Here is a 23,791-nt window from a genome sequence, read left to right on the forward strand (position 1 = left end):
CAGTATGAAACCTGTAACATTTTATTTAAAAAAAAAAAAAAAAATAACAGCTTCAGAATAGATCCAAGTGTAATAACTTCTCCAAAAAATACCAAAAGGTACAGTGTAAAGCATCTTCTCATTAAATACAAACTAGCTTTTCGTGATGCATTGCATCAATGTTTTGCATCTATGTTGATGCAAAAGGAATTTTTTGTTGCATCCTGGTACACAGGAATGCATATACTGAAACTGGATGACTAACACCACGTTACCTACTTAAACTGTAACAGAGGGACTTTTTTCAACAAAATTTCTATTAGTAATTTAAAAAAACCTTAACGCTTATTAGTTTAGTCAGGCTTTTTTTTGCTAAGGTACATTTTCAAAGTTAAAAATAAAAGATTAAGGGCTGAGTAGCATCAAGGCTGCATTTTAAAACTGCTATATGAAAAGAAAAGCCTATGTGCTGTTAAATGCTCGAGTCCAGGGGAAACTCCTCATTTACTTGGAGTTTCAGAGAAAGAAACACACAGAAACCAGGTTTGTAAGAAGTCAAACCCAAACTCTTCCAAGCAAGGGAAAATTAAGACCACCTCACACCACAGGCATTTGTGCATACAGCAAGCCAACAGTTCCCTTTACCTGACTGTACTTAAACCCTATTACTATAAAAAGTTTAAAATTTATTAGCTCATGGATAAAGTGTAATTTTACCTGTGAAAAATTCTGAAGGAGGTGCCTCGTTTCTCCTGGAGGTCTGAAATACACAGCGAGGACACCCCGATCCGGCTGTCATCCTGCAGATATCCATGCAGATGCATAGCTATATGCAGGTACGTAACTACATGCATATGCTCAACTTTTTGCACAAATGCCAGCAGGATGCAGGCTCACTCTCTCAGCGAGTCGTCCCCAACTTCAGTGTAAAGATGTCTAACTGCTTCCATCAGGTTCCTACTTTTACCTCTCTTTGGTATACACAAATAGGTGCCACTTGATAGCTTCCCTTTGACAGTTTCTCAGGAGACTGAGGAAATGCTTAATGGGCAAGATTTGGATGTCTGGGTCAGGAAGCCTCACACATTTGGCCCTCTTGTAAAAAAAAAAGTCAGCTCTATCCTTCCAAAGTTCTTTCAAAAACAGAATATTATTTAATTGTATTTGTGAAAAACAAAAACTTTAAAAAAATAAAGCCAGAGCTTTGGAACAAGAGTAGGAGACCAAAATGTTCTGCTTACAGAGAAGGCTGTTAAAAGTACAAATAGCTGCACTGTAAGGTTCTCCTGTGCCACACACAGTAAGCCTCAAATCCTGACTTGAAACACCTAAGGATAACAGGGATGAAGACTATTCTCTTAAGTTCTTGACCTCTCCACCAACAGCTTTGTTTTTTAGGAATAATATTGCAAAATACTGAGGTCTCCAAGGGGGAAAAAATAATTTTAAAAAATAGATCTTTGAGTGCCCAAAGCATTGCAATCAAAACTCTGAGGAAAGAGGCAGTTACATTTTTAACAAACTACTGAAAACTGAGGCTCTGTGCCAAACTACAGTCCAGAGGGACATTTCCTGGCAGATTTTGACCCCCTGAAAAGAGCAGTTTGTAATGGAAATATTGACACGATCTTCACTCCGGCAGGGGGCGGAGGAGCAGATCCTGAATTGCCACCGTAACAAATAAGAACTTTTACCTTGCATTTGTACTTCGGCTGTGAAAGGAACCAAAATAAATAGTTTGCCTTTATCACCAGCAGGGCTATGCAATCATTTTGTATCAGGACATGACGCCACTTAACAACCAGATCGGTTTCCCCAGTTTTTGCCTGGGGCAAAATCTTTTACTATTCAAAGTAAAAGCAGCAAAAATTCAGCTTTGTCGGCATCTACGCAAAGAGTCTGGAGAATTTCAGTGACGTGTGCTGTATTCTTCTGCCCACTTTCATCTCAGTTTCTTAGACGGATGGAGTCTTTACACAAGTCCTTTTGACAGTCTAACCCACTGTTACAAAACGGCTTCCTTTGCTCTGAGACAGGGCTGTTCTTTGTTCCTTCAGGATCCCAAAGCGCTCATTTAAAGTCATTCCCGTCTGAAAAATAAAGTCACTTCATTATAGAACTTGCAAACATATCAGACTGCAAGTAACAGAGCTTGGGCAATGAGAGATACCTAGGGTGTGGACATGCACTTTATCATGGGATAAACAGGGTGAGGCTACTATGCATCAGCTGCTCTGCATCCACTTCTTGTGTACATACCCTTACCCCATGATAAGTGAAAGCTAAACTATGATAGCTTGGCCATGTTTCATTGGGCTTTAGCTTCCACTTTTTATCCAATTGTGAATTTGCCCATCACCTAAGTTTTTGTTATACGAACACTGAAGGCTGTAGGTTACTAGTTTTTAACTAGTAAGATTATAAGGAAGTCATTCTCAACAGACTAGCTGACAGCAACATCCTGAGGGATAGCCAGCACGGGTTTGTTGCGGGTAGGTCTTGCTTGATCAATCTCATTTCCTTCTATGACCAGATGACCCATCACCTGGACAAGGGAGAAGAGATTGATGTCATATATCCTGACTTCAAAAAAGCCTTTGATCTGGTATCCCATGATCACCTCTTGGCAAAACTGGCCAATTGTGATCTTGGGTCCACCACGATCCGCTGGCTGGGGAATTGGCTCTGTGGTTGGACCCAGAGGGTAGTAATTGATGGCCGTCACTCATCGTGGTGTCCTGTGACCAGTGGGGTCCCCCAAGGCTCTGTCCTTGGACCCATATTGTTCAACATCTTCATCAGTGATGTGGACATTGGAGTCAGGAGCAGACTGGCCAAGTTTGCCAATGATACCAAACTCTGGGGTAAAGCGTCCACATCTGAGGACAGGAGGGCGATCCAGGCTGACCTTGACAGGCTCAAGAAATGGGAGGACAAGAACCTGATGGTGTTTAACACCGAAAAATGCAAGGTTCTCCACCTTGGAAGGAAAAACCTGCAGCATCCTTATAGGCTCGGCAGTGCTACGCTGGTTAGCACTACAGATGAAAGGGACTTAGGGGTCATGATTGACCACAAGACGAATATGAGCCTTCAATGTGATGCTGCGGCTAGTAAAGCGACCAAAATGCTGGCTTGCATCCAAGTGCTTCTCAAGCAAATCCTGGGACGTCATTCTCCCCTTGTACTCGGGCTCAGTGAGGCCACAGCTGGAGTACTGCATCCAGTTTTGGGCTCCTCAATTCAAAAAGGATGGGGAGAAGCTTGAGAGAGTCCAGAGGAGAGCCACGTGCATGATCAGAGGTCAGGAAAACAGACCTTATGACAACAGGCTGAGAGCTATGGGACTCTTTAGCCTGGAAAAGCACAGGCTCAGGGGAGATCTGATGACCACGTATAAGTTTATCAGGGGTTTTCACCAGGATCTAGGGGAATGATTGTTCAGCAGAGTGCCCCAAGGGATGACAAGGTCGAACGGTTATAAACTCCAGCAAGACAGATTCAGGCTGGACATAAGGAAGAATCGCTTCACTGTCCGAGCCCCAAGGTCTGGAATAGCCTGCCACTGGAGGTGGTTCATGCATCTACATTGAACACCTTCAAGAGAAATTTGGATGCTTATCTTGCTGGGATCCTATGACCCCAGCTGACTTCCTGCCCCTGGGGCGGGGGGCTGGACTTGATGATCTTCCAAGGTCCCTTCCAGCCCTAATGTCTATGAAATCTATTGGAAAAAAAAAGGGGGGGGGGTTGGCAAAAGCCAGGGTATATCAATAGCAAGGTATTCATACAACATCAAGACAAATCTCAAATTAGGAGTTACAAACTCAGGTCAGAAAGACTGATGCAGATGTTTTACTCTGACTTGCTCCTTGCGGGTTCAAATCCACAGGTGCCAGTTTCAGAGATTTTTGTTGCTCTAAACTTGTTGTTTCAGAGTCTGCACAGTTGGCTCAGTAACTTATTCCACTGTGGCTAGCATTTCCCTTAATGTTCTTTCAGAGTCCAACTATTGACTTCTCATTACATGGAATTATTCCCAGAAGGAAGAAATTCAGCCCAACTGTCAGATACCAGGTAACAGGGGCAGAATAGAGGAGTATCCACCAAGAAAAAACCTGATCTAGAAACACCAAAAGGCAAACAAAGTGCCACAACGACACGATGGTGCTTTTTCAAAGTAGAATTAAGATGTACATGTGTAATTGGATGTGTAAAGTATTTGGAGCTTTTACTTTTGTATTTCCTGATCTTTTGAATTTATGTCTTAAATGAGAATCTCCCACCCTCAGTTTTCCTTTTTCACTCAGACGCAGCTGTTCTCACTCTCTAGTGGTGCAATCTGGTTTGGCAACTTTGTTTAGATACAGAAAGCCCAAATCCTGGAGCTGGAAAAACAAAACTGCATGTTTGCATAAAGTAAGAGATTTACCAGAACAAGTCTATTAGTTTTTTTTCCCCTTTGTCTACAGTAACAGTGGAGTTGTACATCTTCACAGGAAGAAATGCAACTAAACACCAAATGGTGTTTTCCAACTGTGAACTATCAATTTGTTTAAAGAGTTGCTTTGTTTTCAAATGTGCCAATTGAAGCTGGAAATATTAGGAGGCAGCCATCTGTCTTGCAAACAGATGACATGCATGAATAAGGAGCGTGGTTTGTGCTTGCCTTCCCCCATTCCATGACATCAACTCTTTAAAAAAAAACAAAACCAAAAAACAAAGATTTATTAGATGTTTGAAATCCTATGCAAGGTAGGTAGCACATAAGACTTTTGACAGATGGGAGAGCAGACACAAAAGCATAGGTGTGTGCACAAGATTACATAACAAGCTTGATTAACAGTCCCCTCCTTTTTAGTCATTAAACAGGTCTGAGTTTGTGAGAATGTGATACATCTCTTCACTGGCGTTTACTGTCTCCAAAAAGCTGACAAAATAGCTTTTACCTGCTTTCCAACGCTGTTAATATCGAACTGCAATGGAACTCCTTTGGGAATCTTCTTCTCTTCAGTTTGATTCCTCTTCATTAAAAATGGGGGCATTGGAGTGCGAGCAAGTCGCGGCTTCTGGGAACTGAGAAGACAGACTGCTTTAAAATGGCACACTGAATAAAGAGGGGTTGGTCTAACGACAGGTGAGCTTTACCACATCTGACAATGTAAGATAAAAAGACCACCTCTGACAATGCTCATGTGGTCATCTAATTTATCAGTGGTACAGTTAGGATTTATTGGTGCAACATCGAGTGAAGAGTTAAGAGTCCTTGATTTTAAACAAGATGTAAGTGATACTACTACTAAGAATACCTTTTTAAAAGGGCTAGAAAAGTTCAAGAGAGGGAACATTTTCACCTCAGCCTTATTTCAAACCCCCAGTACCACTGAGGACGAGGCTAAGGACAGACACCCATTTAATCTGGGGCCGATTAGTCCGAGATTTGCCTCACATCAAAATAGGCAGAGACAGTCCTTTACATAGTAATCTTAAATGGCAGTTAGCTCAATTAGCTGCAATTGTTCTGAGGCAGTGTTAAATTTAGATACTTCACAGGGATAATAGGCTCATCCATTTGCAAGGTCTGGGATCAATTTCAAATCCAAATCAAAACTGTTGCCTGTCTTTGGCCTGAATTATGACTATTATTACAAGAGAAGACTACCAAATGAACAAGCCTGGTTGAGTTCCTCATCAAGGACAGCTATCACCAATTTACGTTTTGCTCAAAGACCCAGCACAAACATCACAACAGCAAATGTTCTACCAAATTTGCAGCATGGGGCACAGGAACACTTGCTTTAGGTTCAAATCCACTGTGATCTCTACAAAGATTCAGATACTGCCAGAGGCAGGCTGACCACAGCCTATACTACTTCTTAGGCATCTAAGTGACATCCTAGTCCACCTTCATCAAATTCCTAACTGCATTTGTTTTTTGCAGCCTGCTGTCATATTAGCCTGAAACCAAAGGAAAGAAAAAACAGCCAGGAGAAGGAGTTCCTTCCTCTCTTTTCTATTCAACAGTTTTTCGTGACTTAAGCAAGGGATCACACTTAAACACTTAGGAGGTGGAGGAGTGGTCCTTGGTTGTTCTGACTTGGAGGGGAAGGAAAATCAACCAGATCAGACAGCAAGAAAGCTGAGGATGAAAGCAAAAGTTCATCCACCTCAATTTTAAGCTGCCACAAACTTTTCAATTCAAGCTCCTAACTGAGGGGCCTCAAATGAAACCCAACACTTACCTGAACACAGGCTGAGAAACAATCAAGATCTGCCTGTAAATGCATTGTAAGATCACAGCCTAACTCCCACTCAATTCACTGGGACAAGGAGCTGTGAAGAGCCTGCAGGACTGGGTCCAAAAACATTTACTTAAAAGACTGTTCAAAATATTCTACTCACACTAGGGATGTAATGGCTCCAGGATTGTCAATAGATACAGTCAAAATCCCTCCATTTGTGGTGGAAGTTCGCCATCTAGTTTGAAAATAGAGGAATCACTTATCCAGACAGGAACTCCAGCAAACCACGTGAAATGCACTTTCCCAACAGCTTTCCAGAACACACTGGTTGGGAATAACACTACAAATCTAAACAAACTAAGCAGTCCTTTGCCTCCTCCATGTTATCTAGCTCTAGAGTTAGGGCGGATTTCTGAAAAGGCTTACTGCAGACAGGGCCAATCTGGCCTTTCCATCAAAACCAAGAGAGTGACAATCAGCAATTCAGTGGCCAGTGCTGCCTTCACATGACCTGTCTGTTCCTCCCTGTATAATGTGCAGCAACATCTTTTGTTTACCTATGAAGAGCCTGGGAAGCAGACTCTTTTCTGATCAAATGCCCAATTGCCTTCTTACAAGTCTGGCACATAATCCTTTTCCTTCTTTAAACTGTAATTGCTGGAGTAACATGCATTATGCAGTTTGCCAGCTTTGAGCTTTCAAGTTAGGTAAAGTGGTGCCTACAGTAGGAGTAGACAGCAGTGCTAACTGAACATCAAATTGTTGGGAGGACTGAGGACAGAGCTTAGTTTGTAGTTCTGGAACTGGCACGAGATTCCACTCTTGCATCTTGTGCAAGAAAATGTCTCCACTTAACTTAAGAACTGCTTTAGAAGGTAAGCAGGATGGAAAACCCAGAAGCCCACAAGAGAAACCTTCACAAACAGGAGTAGAATTTAGCACCAATTAATGCATACAGTGCCTTAGAACAGTGGGGTGGGGGCAACCTTTTGCACAGGTGTGCCACAAATCAGCCCCACACCTCCCCCAGTGCCACTCTGATCCTTTTCCCCATCCAATCTGCTGCTCTGCTTTCTGTTCTGTGCTCCCTGTCTGATCTGCTGCTTTCTGCTGCTGTGTTGTGTGTCCATGGCACTTGTGGCACCCGTGCTGCAGACTGGCCACTCCTGTCTTATTTTCAGATGAAGCACTTACTGACGAGTTCTCTTCGCTGGCTGATTATCTAGATGTTCTTCTGTTGGCTGCACTTGTGCCTGCACCTGGAAATACAGCAATAGATACAGGGTTTGGAGACATATCACTTCCTGAAATTGCAGTTTAGGAACACAACACCACAAGTTTCTGAACACCTTCAGCAAGGATAAAGCCTGCATCTGTACACAGCCCCTCAGAATTAAGTGGAGCTCTGCATGGGCTCAGTGTCCGACAGGACTGGGCCAAAGGAAAAAATGGAAGGAAACTTTTCCCTCTCCATTTTACATTTGCTTTGACACTTGTCAAAGCAACTGAAAGTCAAACATCAGAAATTTTAATCAACTCTAAAACTTAAAGTTAGGTATTTCTAAAGCTCACTGCTGCTCCATCCATCAAATTAAGGCAATTTCAGCAGCCGACATCAGTTTCAACCATTTACCTTCAAAATGAAATAACAAGAACTTGCCATCAACCTGAAATACTAATAGGTCTCAGAATAAGTCAGCTGCACTGGGGGTGGACAGAAACAGCAAAACAGAGCAAGATAGGAACAGGTTTTTCTCTGGAAGGCAAACACCCTGTTCCAAGCCAACCTGAAATGTTTTCTATGCCACAGTAGAAAGAAACACACCAGATGTGTTTGTTCAGTACCAACAAGAGAACTCAAATTCACTGAAATAGAGGCTGCTTTAGGAAGTCACTTCATAATCTACATCACTGATTTTAAGTAGTATTTGTTGTACCTTCAGACCCCTCCTAAAGAGGAAAGTTGCTTGACGTGTGTCTTTCTGCTGATTCAATTTATTTCCAATCCTGGCAAAAGGGGACGGTACGTTACTCCTGTAATATTTTGAAAAGAAAAGTTACCTAAAGTTCCTGAAGATAGTCTCATTTTAGAGAAAAATCAGAACAAGACCATGAATTAAAAAGGAATCAGGGAGAAGATATCCACTTCCAAATTCATCACTAAAGACAAAAAAAAGAGAAAAAAAGAAAAAAAGCTTGCAATGGTACAATGTAGGAAGTGAACCTTTCAGTGTTGCTTATTCTGATGAGGGAGGAATAATTTTAATACACTTACATTTTGCTCCAAATCGAATTCATCTGGAGTAGGCCAAGGACTGCAGTAGGATTGTTGATTTATTTATTCAAGAGCCTGTAGATGACCATCCAGTCCTTCCTGCTATTCCCATTTAGCTTTCCTCTTAATTGTGGCTTCATTAGCAAAACTATACACATCTTTTACCAAGCGTTAACTCCTCTTAACACTACTAATTAGATAGGGGAAGGAAAATTCAAAGCAGGGAGATTAAGTGGTTTGCCAAAGTCTGCCTACATCTGTGTCTCAGTTGTATTCAAAACATAATTGCTAGCTCTCAGCTCTATGCCTCTGCAACATGTCCCAGTTCCATTTGTACTCTTCCGAGAGATTAGTGTATTGATGTATTTAAGTCAGCTAAACACATCAATATTGAGGCACAGCCAATTTGCAAGCAAAAGATAATAAATATTTAAAAAGCTAAAATTGTTCAACTGTGGTACTGTGGTCTGTCACATCTATTTCTGAAGACAGAAATGTTACCAGAACCTAAAACCTTCTAAGAACTTTTAGAGTCATCCTAGTAGACTCCAAGATGAACATGAGTCGGCAGTGTGACGAAACCATCAGAAAAGCCAATGGCACTTTATCGTGCATCAGCAGATGCATGACAAATAGGTCCAAGGAGGTGATGCTTCCCCTCTATCGGGCGCTGGTCAGACCGCAGCTGGAGTACTGCGTGCAATTCTGGGCGCCGCACTTCAAGAAGGATGCGGATAACCTGGAGAGGGTCCAGAGAAGGGCCACTCGTATGGTTAAGGGCCTGCAGGCCAAGCCCTATGAGGAGAGATTAGAGGAACTGGACCTTTTCAGCCTCCGCAAGAGAAGGTTGAGAGGCGACCTGGTGGCTGCCTATAAGTTCGTCAGGGGGGCACAGAAGGGAATTGGTGAGTATTTATTCACCAAGGTGCCCCTGGGGGTTACAAGAAATAATGGCCACAAGCTGGAGGAGAGCAGATTTAGATTAGATATTAGGAGGAACTTCTTCACAGTTCGAGTGGCCAAGGTCTGGAACGGGCTCCCAAGGGAGGTGGTGCTCTCCCCTACCCTGGGGGTATTCAAGAGAAGGTTGGATGTGTATCTAGCTGGGGTAATGTAGGCCCGGCACTCTTTCCTGCTTATGCAGGGGGTCGGACTTGATGATCTATTGAGGTCCCTTCCGACCCTAGCATCTATGAATCTATGAATCTATGAACTTCTAAATTATGAACTTTCTCTCTTGAGTTAACGGAGCACTTTTAGCAGCAAAAGAGCTGTGATGCTGATATCAAAGGCTCAGATTTGTGAAAAAAGCCAAACACTTTACCTGGATTGAAAAGAAGTGAGATCAGCACTACTGTGTTAATGCAGTAAACCTTTTGAATGCTACTGCTATTCGTGTTGCTGAATTACTCTGAGATCATTGCAGGAACAACTGCCTCCTACGAAACTCACAGAGGAATAGTTTAAATCAGGAAAGGGACGAAATGATGCAACAAGAAACTGATTTCATCATGTTTGATTTCCCTGTAGATGGTGATTTTTCCACCTGGAGAACTCCTCCTTCTAATGAGAAGTGCTAGTGACATTGCCTTGTTTTACTGCTGCGTGAAACGGCCTGACAACTGTTTTAATAATTTTAAAAAACGCTAACCATTACCTCAGTCTGCCTGTTTACAATTTCCACTAAACAGCACAGTACCAGCTTGCATCTTATTTTACCCAAACCAGAGGGTTTTCCCCATATATGGTTCCTGGATGGACAATCCTTTACATAATCTTGCCCAAAATAGAACACAGCATTCAAAAGAATTAAGCCAGATGCCCCCAGGCTTTGCTAGTACCCTATTCTAGACAGGAACATCATCATTTACACAGGGTACCAAAAGATGAAATTTTAAGTGAGCTAGATGGCATATGGGAATCTCACCAGTTGCTACAGGCATTCATGCTTACAACACGCACATTTATTTTTACATGGTAATTTTTAAAAAAAGATAAACTGCCACTAAACCTGTTTAACATATATGGATAATTTTGGAGGAAACTAAAGGAACTTGCAGCAAGAGCAGGTCACTTGATTTGCCACTTGCAAAGTTAGAAGGATATAAGATTTCCTGTGTCGGCTATCTGCGTATAATCATTACATCTGCTCAACAAAATCAACTATGTAAGTAAATGGAGGTAGAGAGCCAACCACAATGAAAAATGCAGTTTCTGAACAGCTTCAACAAATGAGCGTACAAATGTGTTGTTTGTAACGTTCAACCTATGCTCAACTTTCAAAATGATCAAGGCTATTAAGTACATGGGATTTTATCTAAAGATCAGATCTCTTGCTGTCCAGTCAGTGGTCCTAGAAACAGAACTCACTATCAGGTCAAAGGGAAGACTTAGAAGCAGCATCTCACCATAGCCCTCTGAGAAAAGCTCACCTCCGATTTAAATGGACAGGTCTCCTGAGAGCCGAAACTTGTTTTCTCTGCATGTCAGGCTGCCTCTGGAGGGCCGTTTTCCTTTTCAAGGCTGGGTAGTTTCGCTGTGGGGTCTTTAGAGATGAAAAGAGTTAGAAACTATTTGAATAGTTTTCCAGAGGCTTTTGTTAGGCGATGCCCTTTCCTAAATATTATTCAAAATGACTTGCTTAGATTTAAGTGCCCCATTGATTAGTTCATTGAAACACAAAACTGAACCCTGCATCAGACCTGCCTCATTACACAGATAATGCTAATATATGTATTCTTTCCTCTACCAAAAAAAGGGAGTCAAGTTTAGCTAGAACTTCCTATCCAAATCTTATAACACGTGTTTACATTTGGAAAATATACAAGTCCATTAGAAATACAGCCAACTTGGGGGTCTTCAAGAGAAGACTGGACAAGCACCTAGCTGGGGTCACCTGATCCCAGTGCGCCTTCCTGCCCAAGGCAGGGGGTCGGACTTGATGACCTACCGAGGTCCCTTCCGACCCTAACATCTATGAATCTATGAAACAGTTCTAGGACCCCGAGAGAATCCTGTTTCACCACACTTTCCCATAAGATTTCACATCACTTCCACCAATTTCCTCCAGCTTATCCTCAAATTACATATGAACACACTTCCTCTGCCCCTTAAAGCTTGTTTCTCTCCTCTTGCCCAAATCTTGTTAGAACCAAATCCAGTGTAATGCCAAGTCACTTTGATAAATTCCATGTTCCTAAACTTAACAGGTTTAAAAAAAAAAAAGTGCAGACATTAAGGAGTCATACTGCTGTGATGTGCATTACTCCCACCCTGATATACACTTCTGTCCTCAATTTACATTACTTCAGGTATTAGTCCAAGATGCCCTTTTGTGCCACAAAGTTTCATGTTCTGAAGCTAACTCCTGTAGTTGTAAACTGAAGATCTGAACTCAGAAATGGAGCGGGGAAAGCATGGTATTAGCTAAGTTACACTACTCTGGAATAGTGACCTGATAAAGGCCAGAACTATCGTAGCAGCAGAATTCCATTCAGAAGTGTACCCCTCCCCCCCCCCGCCAAAAAAGGGGAACTACTTATCATAACAAGATCTGCAATCCCACAGTTAAAGTTGATGTTTTTACCAGATACCCCTCTATTATATTAAGATAACTCATTTGGCTTGTATTCTCTGTCATGTTTTAAATTTAGCCCTCCCATTGTCAAGTAGGGACAAGCTATGGGAATTGTATTCCTACCTTCTCACTAAGTGGCTGTCTGTTCAAAGGACTAATTCCTTTGCGAGCACCCAGTGCTTTCCTGGCTGCCAAGCCAGTTATGACTCCATAGGGACGCTTCTTCCCAGCTATCTTCTTTCGGCGTCCCAAACGGTTTTTACCATAGCCTACAACAGAAAAAATAAGAATGAATGACCCATTTCAGAAAAAGGTACCAAAGCCTCTGGCTTTCAGCACACTGGAGGGTATGTTACTTGGCTATCACTTCGAAATTTAAAGCAGTAGTTATTGGCCTCATTTCATTTCCCATAGCATCGCATAAGTCAGTTCTTTAAGGTCAGGCCTGACCTTAAATTGAGCAAATATGGACCACACTGCTTTAGTGCACTTCATTGATCCAGTTTCAGCGTGGTTAAATTAGCTTTTACCCAGCAGAATGGACCAGAAAGTTAGTTAGAGGCAAAAGCCTTCACTTTACGTAGGTCACTTGCTCACTTTGTGAAATATTGTATGAAAATGCTTCTCTGTTGGGAATGGGTAAGGAAAGCTGAAGAATGAATAGAGCTTTTAAACTCTTCTCTCCAACTATCTATTCACCCCCTTACTCCCTCACTTCTGTAGGAACTTGGCAGCACATTGACAACCAACTCTGAAACAGGAAGGAGCTCAGCATTACTGTTTCTAGTTTCTGCAGCTGATCACGAATAGAAAAAGATTTGCTGACTCTTAGAATAAGGTAAATCGCAACAGTGCAGGAATATTGAGATGCTTGAGAACTGTTCAGAGCACAAGACAAGACTAACATGAAACAGATCAGGGTTCATTTTCAGTTAGAAGGAATCCTGAAAAGCCCTCCAGGGAAGAACGTGATTTTTCAAGATCTCAGAAGTTTAGGAAAAAAAAAAATAGTATTCACCTTTACCTAAATCTAGTAATAGCAAAGGCCCACCAGGAGCTCATTTATATAAACAGGAAACCATTTATATTTGGGCTGCACATGTTTGAGGAAGCATTTAAGCTTTCCAAATACGATAAACTCTGTATGAAAACTAAGCCGGTGTCCTAAAGAGTTTAAGTTCTGGCACTTATCACACACAATATCTCACTGTTTGTGCTAAAAACATACTTGAGAAAAGAATCAAGCACTGAAGCAAGAAGCACTGTGGGGTTAAAGATAACAAACAAAAGTTGTACGAACATTTCCAGTATTTTAATTGAGATTACACTGGAATTTTCTTAGACAGCTGCTAGTCAGGTGAATTCCTGTTATATGAATACGTTCATAATCTGAGTTCCCCATTATTTATTTTAGCACCACAAATTCTGATGAGGCAACACACTTCCGGTGGTGAGATGAGCAAGAGTCCTTAACTCCTGAAGGAGTTTGGCAGCCCCTTTTTGCCAAACTCTGATCCCACATGGAATCATTGACACCAGAATCACATATGTAAGTCCAACTTATACCACGCTATTTGAAAGATATTTAACTTAAAAAGCCAGCAAGTGAACTTGCACATTTGCATTAGATACAAAAAGAGTTGCCGCTTGGCTTTAATTTAGCAGATGATGAATCATCACACAATACTCACATTAATTGGGGGTTGAACTTTCATAAGGCACGTACCTTTCTGCTGTTGGATTCCCCACCTGGTCCCCTTCATTCTGAACTGCCGAGTTCTGTTTTGCTGCAGCCCTCTCCTCATTTGTGGGGAATACTGCTTTCTCTCTTCTTTTTTATTCAATTTAATTATATCATCTGCAAACATAAAAATTATGATGCATTTTAGACTTATTTTAAAAGGGTAATAACATGATTATTTGCCGTGAGTTACACCCTGTAGTCCTCGTATGCAGGCTCCCTTAAGTATTTCTCTTGCGTTAGATATTGCTCTTGGAGAACCCACAGCTCAGCTATCCAGTGAAAAGTCAACAACTTACACAGCCCAGTGAACAGCAGTAACTTTCCTGTGCCATGTTATTGTCCTGGTATTAGAGGTGCACCGATACCTCAGTCCATATCACATTGGCACTTGTAACAGGAAAACTGACATTATCAGCAATCGGCTCTTTTTGGTTCATGTAGGTTCCTAGCCGAGATACAGGATGTCCATCTAACCCAGAAGGTGCACAGCCCCACCAGGGGAGACGCCTTGTTGGATTTAGTCCTGGTCACGGGCAATGACCTGTTGAGGGGTCTGTGGATGCTTGACCACCTGGGCAACAGTGATCATCTCCTCCTAGACTTCACCATCCAGCACAAGGTGGCAAAGGCCTGCAGCAAGGCAGCAGCCCTGGACTTCAGGAGGCCGGACTTCAATGAACTAAGGAGAGTAGCTGGGGAGGCACTGAGGTCCCAGAGGGGAGGGGAGTCGGGTGTCCAAGAAAAGTGGTCATTCCTTAAGGAGACGATCCTCCAAGCCCAAAGGGAGGTAATCCCAAGACGGATCAAAGGAGGCAAGAGGGCGCAAAAGCCCCCAAGGTTCACCAAAAGCATACGGAAACATGTCCTAGCTAAAAGGGAGGTGTACACCCAATGGAAGGGAGGGGCCATCACCACGGAGGATTATACTGCGTTTGCTCAGGACTGCAGGGGAGCGGTCAGGAAGGCCAAAGCGGAGATGGGACTGGGACTAGCTTCCCGGATCAAGAACAAGAAGTCCCTTTTATAAATACATATGGGGTAAAAAGAAGGTACCGGGTAATGTGGGGCCTCTGTAAGACATGCTAGGAAATCTGGTCGTTGCACCAGATGACAAAGCTAACCTACTTAACAAATTTCTTTGCCTCCATTTTTCTGAGCAGGGACCGGGTCACCTCCCCCCCCATGGGGACTCCGATAGGTCCCAGGGGAGGCGCACCCAGGCCTAGGGTCAGTGAAGACCTAGTCAGGGAACTTCTGGAGGCATCCCTGCCTTACCCCCACTTCAATCTTAATCTTTTCCCCCCAAGTGTCCTTTCAGCAGCACCCTGCTGAATGCCCCTCGATATGTGTTCCTCACCCATCCTACGTACCTTTTTGGGAACCCCATCTTTTCCAAAACCGTGAACAAATACCCATGTCTAACCCTATCGTATGCCTTCTCCAATGGGATCATTGTACATCAGTGATCATTGCACAGCAACTAGATGGCTTGGCACCGAACTGTATACAAGGGCACTTCAAGAGAGATGTGGACAACATGGAGAGGGTCCAGAGGAAGCCACTCGCATGATCAGGGGGCACCAGGGCAGGCCCTATGAGGAGAGGCGACGGGACCTGAACCTGTTCAGCCTCCACGAGAGAAGGCTGAGGGGGATCTAGTGAGTGGCCTGTTACAAACTAGTCAGGGGGGATCAGCAGGCATTGGGGGGAGTCCCTGTTCCCCCGAACACGACCAGGAGTGACCAGGAATAACAGTCACAAGCTGGCAGAGGAGAGATTTAGGCTAGATAATCAGGAGGCGTGACTTCATGGTCAGGGCGGCTAGGATTTGGAACCAACTTCAAAGCAAAGTGGTGCTGGCTCCTACCCTGGGGGGCTTTAAGAAGAGGCTAGACGTACACCTTGCTGGGGTCGTTTGACCCCAGTACTCTTTCCTGCCATGGCAGGGGGTCAGACTTGATGATCAACCCTACTTCTATGATTCTATGATCTGCTCAGGTCCCTTCCTACCCTACCAACTATGAAACCATGGCTGATGCTGCCCATAATGTCGCTGATAAATGTTGTGTGCTTGGGTGCAGCTGCAGCATGCATGCAGCCAAGAGTGCAGTCTGGTAGCGTGGAAGGCAGCATCTAGCTGGTAAGTCTGGGGTGGAGAAAAGAGGGGCAGATTAAGGCTCCCCACGGTGAAGGAGGGACAACTCCCACTGTTGCATGCACCCCTAGGGAGGCATGGGGAATTATGTGCCCCCCAGATCAATGTACGGGGCAAGGGCAGGCTGAGGCCAGGGGCAGTGCTGGGCTCTTCTCAGAGTGGGTGCTGGGCCGAGGCTGCTCTTGGGGCAGGTGGCAGTGGCGCTGGCCCCAGCCTCACTCCCTCCATCATCATGGGAGCCTCTATCTGTCGCCCCACATCCTTTCCCTCCCCACCCCACCCCCAACAGATTTACCAGCTGGAAGCTTCTCTCTAAGCTGCCAGGCTGCATGTCGGCAATCAGATTGGTATTGGCTGATATGGCTTGTTAATAAATCGGGCATTGGTATCAGCCCAAAAAATCTTTATCTGTGCACTACTACCTGGTATACTTCACCTCAGTTATCAATAGGCATATGGTAATGCTTATTCAGAGCTGTACATGAAACCATGCTCAAAAGACTTTTGCTTTACAACACCATTATTATTCTCCTGGAGGTATGACTACTTTAAACTGCAGCTTCATCAAGCACATCAAGTTTCTATTACAATACAAAAAGCTTTATCCTTAAACAATAAGACAGCCTCATGTGCCATGCTGCAAATATTTCTGTGCTACAGACAGGTTTCTTTGTGGAGTGCATTAAATGTCTATATAGCAGTCATGTGGCAATTTGTGGCAGCTATTAAAAGAGCAGCTTCTGGAGACAATTTGAGCAGCTGGAAATAGACCAACATTTTGAGGGCGATTGTACAAAGCAACCAGAAGAATCTGGCCTTCCAAGAAATCTGTTTCAAATGAAGTGTCTGAGAACATAACACAGTTAATGTACAAAGCCCGGAAATACCAGTTAAGGTTTTAGAAACACTGGCTCTATAATATTACAGATTTTGACTACATTAACAGCACACATTTTATAACATAGCGTTGTAACCACATATTTAACCAGGAGAGACAGTAGTAATATGACATGCAGCATACCCTGCTTGTGTGTGTACCACATACGTGTATAATTCACTATAACGTAATACCAATCCCAGTTTCTTGTTATCTCACCAGCTGTGACAAACAGCATAAATGCAGGTAGAGTACATACACCACTAATGTGCACAGCATCTTTCAGCTCTGCTGTCTGCTTTGTAAGTTGGTTGCATTATAGTTTACTGTGAACTAACTAGAATAGCAGCTATTTCGTAACTAGTTATGCTTCCTTAAGCTGGGCTAGAAACAGTGAAGGGGAAGGACTCTCAAAGGTTTGGGGAAAGAAGAAGGACAGAAACATGAGTTATTTCCCCACATGTTCCAGGGCTGCCTCAAGAAGCTCAGAAGCGATTAGTAGCTTTGGAAATGTTGGATACTAGACAGTACTGGGGGACCACAGGAATGACAACTTGGTAAGCAATGTTAGTTAAGTACACCCATGGTCAGCAGATCATCTTGTTCTACACTTTTTGTTAACCTTATTCTCCAAACAGGAAAACCACCCAAGAACCTTAGATCTGTTTTAAAAACAGATGTTTCACCCTGCAGTACTTGAGGTGCTGGCCACCTGAATCTCAAAATTATTAGCAAGTATCTTTGAGAACTTGTGGAAGATAGAAAAGGTCCCACAGGACTGGAGAAAAGCAAACATTATCCCAACTTTTCTAAAGGAGAATTCAGGAAATTATAGAACAGTCAGCCTAACTTCTACCCCTGGAAAGGTAAATTACCAACGTAAGCATTTAGAAGATAACGACACAATAAAAACAGCCGAGATGGGCTATAAAGAACAGACCACGTTTGTAGAAATCATAGAAAAGTGAGGGTTGGAAGAGACCTCAGGGGGTCACATCTAGTCCAACCCCCTGCTCAAAGCAGGACCAGCCCCAACTACATCATCCCAGCCAAGGCTTTGTCTACCTGGGTCGTGTACACCTCCAAGGATGGAGCATCCACCACCGCTCTGGGTAACCCGTTCCAGTGTTTCACCACCCTCCACGTGAGAAAGTTTTTCCTAATATCCAGCCTCAACTTCCCTTGCTACAACTTGAGCCCATTGCTCCTTGTCCTGTCATCTGCCCCCACTGAGAACCAGCTCCATCCTCTTTGCAGCCCCCCTGCAGGAGTTGAAGGCTGCTATTCATCCCCACCTAACGCCATGTGGTGAGCTGAGTGGATAAGGGGGAAACAAGAGATATGCTCATATTTCGACACTGTAACATAATATATACTCATAAACTAATGAAACACTGGTTTAAATGAAAGCCCAACAATGTGGGTATACGACTGTATTTTAAAGTCACTCTCAAAGACTGGCAATCAATGGTCAAGCTAAGAGGACATTTGAAATGAGGTCCCAGAGAGGTCTGTTGTAGATCTGGCTCTATCCAGCATAGTTTCGTAGTTTCTAGGGTCGGAAGGGACCCGAGTAGATCATCTAATCTGACCCCCTGGGGCAGGAAAGAGTACTGGGGTCAAACTACCCCACCAAGGTGTTCATCTAACCTCCTCTTAAACACCCCCAGGGTAGGAGCCAGCACCACTTCTCTTGGAAGTTGGTTCCAGCTCCTGGGCGCCCTGACCGTGAAGTCGCGCCTCCTGATATCTAGCCTAAATCTGCCCTCTGCCAGCTTGTGACTGTTATTCCTGGTCACTCCTGGTCATGCTCGGGGGAACAGGGACTCCCCCAATGCCTGCTGATCTCCCCGCCCCCGACTAGTTTATAACATGCCACTAGATCCCCCTCAGCCGTCTCTTGTGGAGGCTGAACAGGTTCAGGTCCCGTAGCCTCTCCTCATAGGGCCTGCCCTGCTGCCCCCTGACCATGCGAGTGGCCTCCTCTGGACCCTCTCCATGCTGTCCACATCCCTCCTGAAGTGCAGTGCCCAGAACTGGACACAGTACTCCAGCTGCAGCCTGACCAGTGCCGCATAGAGGGGGAGGATCACCTCCTTGGACTTGCCTGAGATGCATCTGTGGCTGCACGACAAGATACGGTTGGCCTACCTGACCGCATCCCCACACTGGCGGCCCATGATCATCTTGGAGTCAATGATGTCAGTACAGAGGCAGAAAAGGATCTTGGAGTCAAGAAGGGAGTTCCCCAGCCTGTAGGTATAGTGCCGGATGTTCCTCCATAGGTGCATCACTTTGCACTTGTCAGTGTTGAATCCCATCCTGTTCTCATCCGCCCACCCCTGTAACCTGTCTAGGGCCGACTGTAGCCTATTGCTCCCTTCTAGTGTGCCCACATCCCCCCACATCTTAGTGTCATCAGCAAATTTGAACAGGATGCTTTTCACCCCCTCGTCCAAGTCACTGATGAAGATGTTGAACAGTGTGGGCCCTACGACAGAGCCCTGGGGGACCGCACTGCCTACATCCCTCCAGGATGAAAATGACCCGTCCACCACCGCTCTCTGGGTGCGGCCCTCCAGCCAATTGGTAACCCAATTGACCGTGTGGGTGTCGACACCACAGTCCCCCAGTTTCTTAATGAGAACGGGGTGAGAGACAGTATCAAAGGCCTTCCGAAAGTGCAGGAAGACGATGTCCACTGCTACCCCTGTATCTAATGATTTGGTTATCTGATCATAGAAGGCCACCAGGCCACAGACATTTCCATGTGCTTACAGAAATTTGCTGATGACACCAACCTGTGACGATTTACAAGCATTTTGGAAAACACTATCAGTATTTCAAATGGGAAACTGGAGAGGGGACCCAGAATTAACACAATAAAATTCAACAAATACAAGCATTACAGCTAGGAAGGAGAAAGTAGATGCACAAACACAAAATGAAAAATAAATGGCTAGGCAGCAGTACAGCAAAAAAGAAACTAAGGCTTCTAGTGAACCACACACACTAAGCATGATTCATCAGTGTGATACTGTTGAGGAAAAAAAAAAAGGGAAATTTTATTCTGGTTTATATTAACCGGAGTATTGCATCTAAGAAGTGGTGGCTTCACCTCTACTTGGGACTAGTGAATTCTCAGCTGGAATACTGCATTCAACTTTGGACATCACAGTTTTAGAACAGACATGAACAAACTGCCTTGGTTTGAATATGGCAGGGCAGGGGTGGGCAAAATGAGGCCCACCAAACCATTCTATCCGGCCCATGGGACTCCAAAAAAATTTTAGAAAATTAATGTTTATCTGGCTGTGATGTGGCCCTTGATGGCCTGTCAAAACTCAGTAAGCAGCCCTCCACCTGAAATAACTGCCTGCCCGTGTGGTAGGGCATGCTTTTACTCAGCCTTAGTGAGGCCACAGCTGGAATACTGCATCCAATTCCAGGGTCCACACTTTAGAAAAGATGTGAGAAGCTTGAGAGAGTCCAAAGGAGAGCCACATGCTTGATTAGAGGTCAAGAGAACAGGTCTTATGAGGGGAAACTGAGAGCCATGGGACTCTATAGCCTGGAGAAGCAGAGACTCAGAAGGGGACTTGGTGGCAGCCTATAAGTATCTAAGAGGGGTGCATCAGGAACTGGAGAATGTTTGTTCACTGGGCCACCCCAAGGGAAGACAAGGTCTAACGGTCACAAAGTACTGAAAAACCGTTTTAGACTGGGCATAAGGAAAAACTTCTTTACCATCCAAGTCTCCAGAGTCTGGAATAGATTCCCCCTAGAAGTCATGCAAGCACCTCTCTGGATACCTTCAAGAAATGCTTATCTCGCTGGGATGATCTGACCCCAGCTGACTTCCTGCCCCTTGGGCAGAGGGCTGGACCCAATGATCTCACAAGGTCCCTTTCAGCCCTAACATCTATGAAATCTATGAAACTAGAGAGGTCCAGAGGAGACCCACAACAATCAGAAGCCAACATGCCCTATGAGAAAAGTCTGAATGACTGTTTGCTCGATCTAACCAGGACAAGACTGAGGGGAAGATGTGATAACCGTCTTTCAATATATAATGGTTAGTATAACGGGATGGTACATCAATGGGTGATCGAAGTCCCTTGTGGTCTCATATTCCTATGCTTTTAAAAAAGGAATTTCCTCCCAAACATTTAGTCCCCTATCACAACATTTTCAGAACCTGGATTCTTGCCATTTCAGACTCTGACCTGTAACACTACAATTGGTTGCCATAGAAGAGGCTGCCAGTTTCCCCAAGAATGCACTTTAAGTGACCATGATTGTCTTGTTTGGGAGAATAATCCATTCATTCCCTAATCACTAGCTGACACATCGGGCTTTCTTCTGCCTCAACCTGAGCACAAAAGGTAAAAATCACAGATGGAACAGTGGAAGTCAGGCTAAATTACCAAGTCGATGCCTAACCTCAGGACTGATGCTCCATAATATATAAGCATCAGACAGTTCATCAGTGTGGTAGGAACTACTACGGTGCTATAACATGAGAGATGTGGGATTTTATGCTTTATGATCATTCCAATCCTACAGAAAATTACATAACTTTAGCTAGCGGACCATAGAAATATAAGTTACCCTAGCAACAAGCCAGATAAGGGAAAGCACGAACAGAATAGTGTCTAAACAGCATCATTCATGACATCACCATTTCTCTGTAAGGTATTATTACTGATATACCTAGAATAGCTACTTAGTACATCGTTATCAGATAACCTGGTTCCAAAAAGAAAAAAAGAAAAACTAAAGCAATACTACAGTAGAACAAAGCACCCAGAATAAATATCTTTGCTAAGCTCAGTGTTTGTGCAAATGAAGTGAACCAGCATGCCCTACCATATACAAACTAAGGCAAAAAAAGCCTCTGTACCCAGGAGAGTTCCAAGCAACATCTCACAAGTCATTCAAATGGTCAGGTCCGTTAGCATCTTACCAAGACTACTTAACTGTCCAGAGCAAGTTGCAGAAACCCAGGTATTTTAAAATGAATGGAAAACTTAGGGTGCCTATACACGAGCAGCGAAGCAGCTTCAATGTGCTGTAACTACAACACGTTAAGAGCAGACCCAATTAATGGAGTGCTGAAACATGGCTATTACTGCACTCCAACAGACTCTAGTGTCTCATGTATCAGCATCCCTGCACTTAAAAAAGGTGGCAGGGGCAATTTAACTACAAGCTTTACTTAAAGTGCCCCGCCACCATTTTTAAGCGCAGGGACACTGGTACAGAAGATGCTCTGGGTACTTTAATGACAGCAGCTCTAACTGAAGTGCCCCCCCACTCCCGAAACACATGTATACATGCCCATAGGGTCTTGCTCCCTTTTATGCATTGGCATAAAAGCAATATAATCCCCTCTTCAATAAAGAATCTTTTTATAGAAGAAAGTTGGGTCTTGTCTGCCTGGTTTTCTTGGAAGACTATGGAGCACAGGCAGACTAACAGGATTAAGACAGTGTAAATATTAAAACACTGGTGCGGTTAGTGCCATTTCATTGCAAGTTTTCATAGAATCATAGAAGTCGGGTTGGAAGGGACCTTGTAGATCTTCAAATCCGACCCCCCCGCCTGGGCAGGAGAAAAAACTGGGCTCAAATGATCCCAGCTAGGTAGGCATCAAGCCTCCTCTTAAAGCCCCCCAGATGTGCTCCATGATTATCTTCTTCATTTCCACAAACACTGAGCTTAGCAAAGATATTTATTCTGGGTGCTTTGTTCTACTGTAGTAGCGCTTTAGTTTTTTTTTCTTTTTGGAACCAGGTTATCTGATAATGATGTAATAAGGAGCTATTCTAGGTGTGTCAGTAATAATACCTTACAGTTTTAATTGGGCTCTTCTGACAAACACCTAGTTCAGTGGTTCTCAACCTTTTTTGTACCAGGACCCATTTGTAAACATCAGTGGACCCAGTAAATAGTTTTATGTAGAAAAAGCAGCCCCCCAGCCCTGCAGGTGCCCCTCACTCCCAACCCTCTGCCCCACAGCGTGCAGGGAGGGAGGAGATGTGGGTCAAGGAGTCACCAAGCAGCCCCGAGCAGGCTGCCAGCCTGCAATGTGAAAGCCCCGGTTTCCCAGCTTTTCCATCTTAAAAGGAGAACCCATTTTTAAAACTTTGCTTGCGACACCTTTGCATGCTCTTGCAACCCATGGGGCGAGAAACACTGGGCTAGTTGACTCTCAGCCAGCCAAGAGGAGAAACAAGCGACTTGGTGCAGGGTTGACGACTCTCCTCACTTCCATTGTGGGACCCCGCTCCCTGGGTCCCTTTTGGGGGACCCAGCTGCAAAACCAAGGCAGCCCAGGCACTTCGAATAGACATGTGTGGGCAACCCTTGGCTGTGCCCAACACAGTGGCACCAGCCCAGCTCACCAGTTGCACCCCCCACTCCTCTGGAAAGGGTCCCTGAGCACACTCCAGGCCCCAGTGGAGGGCACAGGCCTGCCCAGTCCCCAGCAGGAGGCAGGCAAGGGTCAAGGAGCAGGGGTCACGCCCCTCCCCCCCAGGGGCCGCCCCAGTAGTCTGGGCCGGCCGGAAGAGTCCATTCACTGAGCGGGGCCCAGCGTTCTCTCTCCTCCCCCCATCTTTACAAATGGTCGTGTCCAGCCTGTACCACCGCAGCCCCTCACCCTATGGCGCACTTGGTGCAGCCCAAGTCCCCCTCGCTACATCGACACTTGTTTCGGTCCACCCCCCATTTTCGACGCACGAGTGGGGAGGCCGGCGACCCTCCTCACCCAGGGACATGTCAATCTTCTCCAGGCTGTCGCTCCGGGCCGCCGCACTGGAGCCCGAGGGAGGCGCCGCAGCACTGAACCCGTTCATGGCTGCCCGGAGAGCCACCTCCCCTCGCTGACCGAGCCAACCGCCGCGGGCTGTGCGCATGCGCAAGGCGCGGCAGTGCATG

The 23,791-nt window shown here is 44.6% G+C and overlaps 1 protein-coding gene across 1 annotated transcript; it reads right to left on the minus strand.

Moving 5' to 3' along the window:
* FYTTD1 (forty-two-three domain containing 1) lies at positions 1-23,776 on the minus strand. Its single transcript, XM_090050705.1, has 9 exons — positions 23,622-23,776; positions 13,800-13,931; positions 12,197-12,342; positions 10,929-11,041; positions 8,159-8,255; positions 7,416-7,480; positions 6,382-6,456; positions 4,929-5,055; positions 1-2,069 (listed from the first exon to the last, which is right to left on the minus strand). Exons 1-9 carry the CDS (start codon positions 23,767-23,769, stop codon positions 1,974-1,976), a joined length of 999 nt encoding a protein of 332 aa, XP_089906831.1. The 5' UTR covers positions 23,770-23,776; the 3' UTR covers positions 1-1,973.
* Between the last annotated feature and the right edge of the window lie 15 nt (positions 23,777-23,791).

The sequence above is a fragment of the Crocodylus siamensis genome, chromosome 6, assembly GCF_052110815.1.
Source record: "Crocodylus siamensis isolate JL-2025a chromosome 6, ASM5211081v1, whole genome shotgun sequence".
Classification (NCBI taxonomy): domain Eukaryota; kingdom Metazoa; phylum Chordata; order Crocodylia; family Crocodylidae; genus Crocodylus; species Crocodylus siamensis.

Coding starts and splice junctions, on each gene's coding strand:
- FYTTD1 (XM_090050705.1), bottom strand. CDS start 23,769: ATGCGCACAGCCCGCGGCGGTTGGCTCGGTCAGCGAGGGGAGGTGGCT. Junction 13,932..23,621: donor GAAGATTGACATGTCCCTGG/GTGAGGAGGGTC, acceptor TTATGTTTGCAG/ATGATATAATTAAATTGAAT. Junction 11,042..12,196: donor GACAGCCACTTAGTGAGAAG/GTAGGAATACAA, acceptor TCATCTCTAAAG/ACCCCACAGCGAAACTACCC.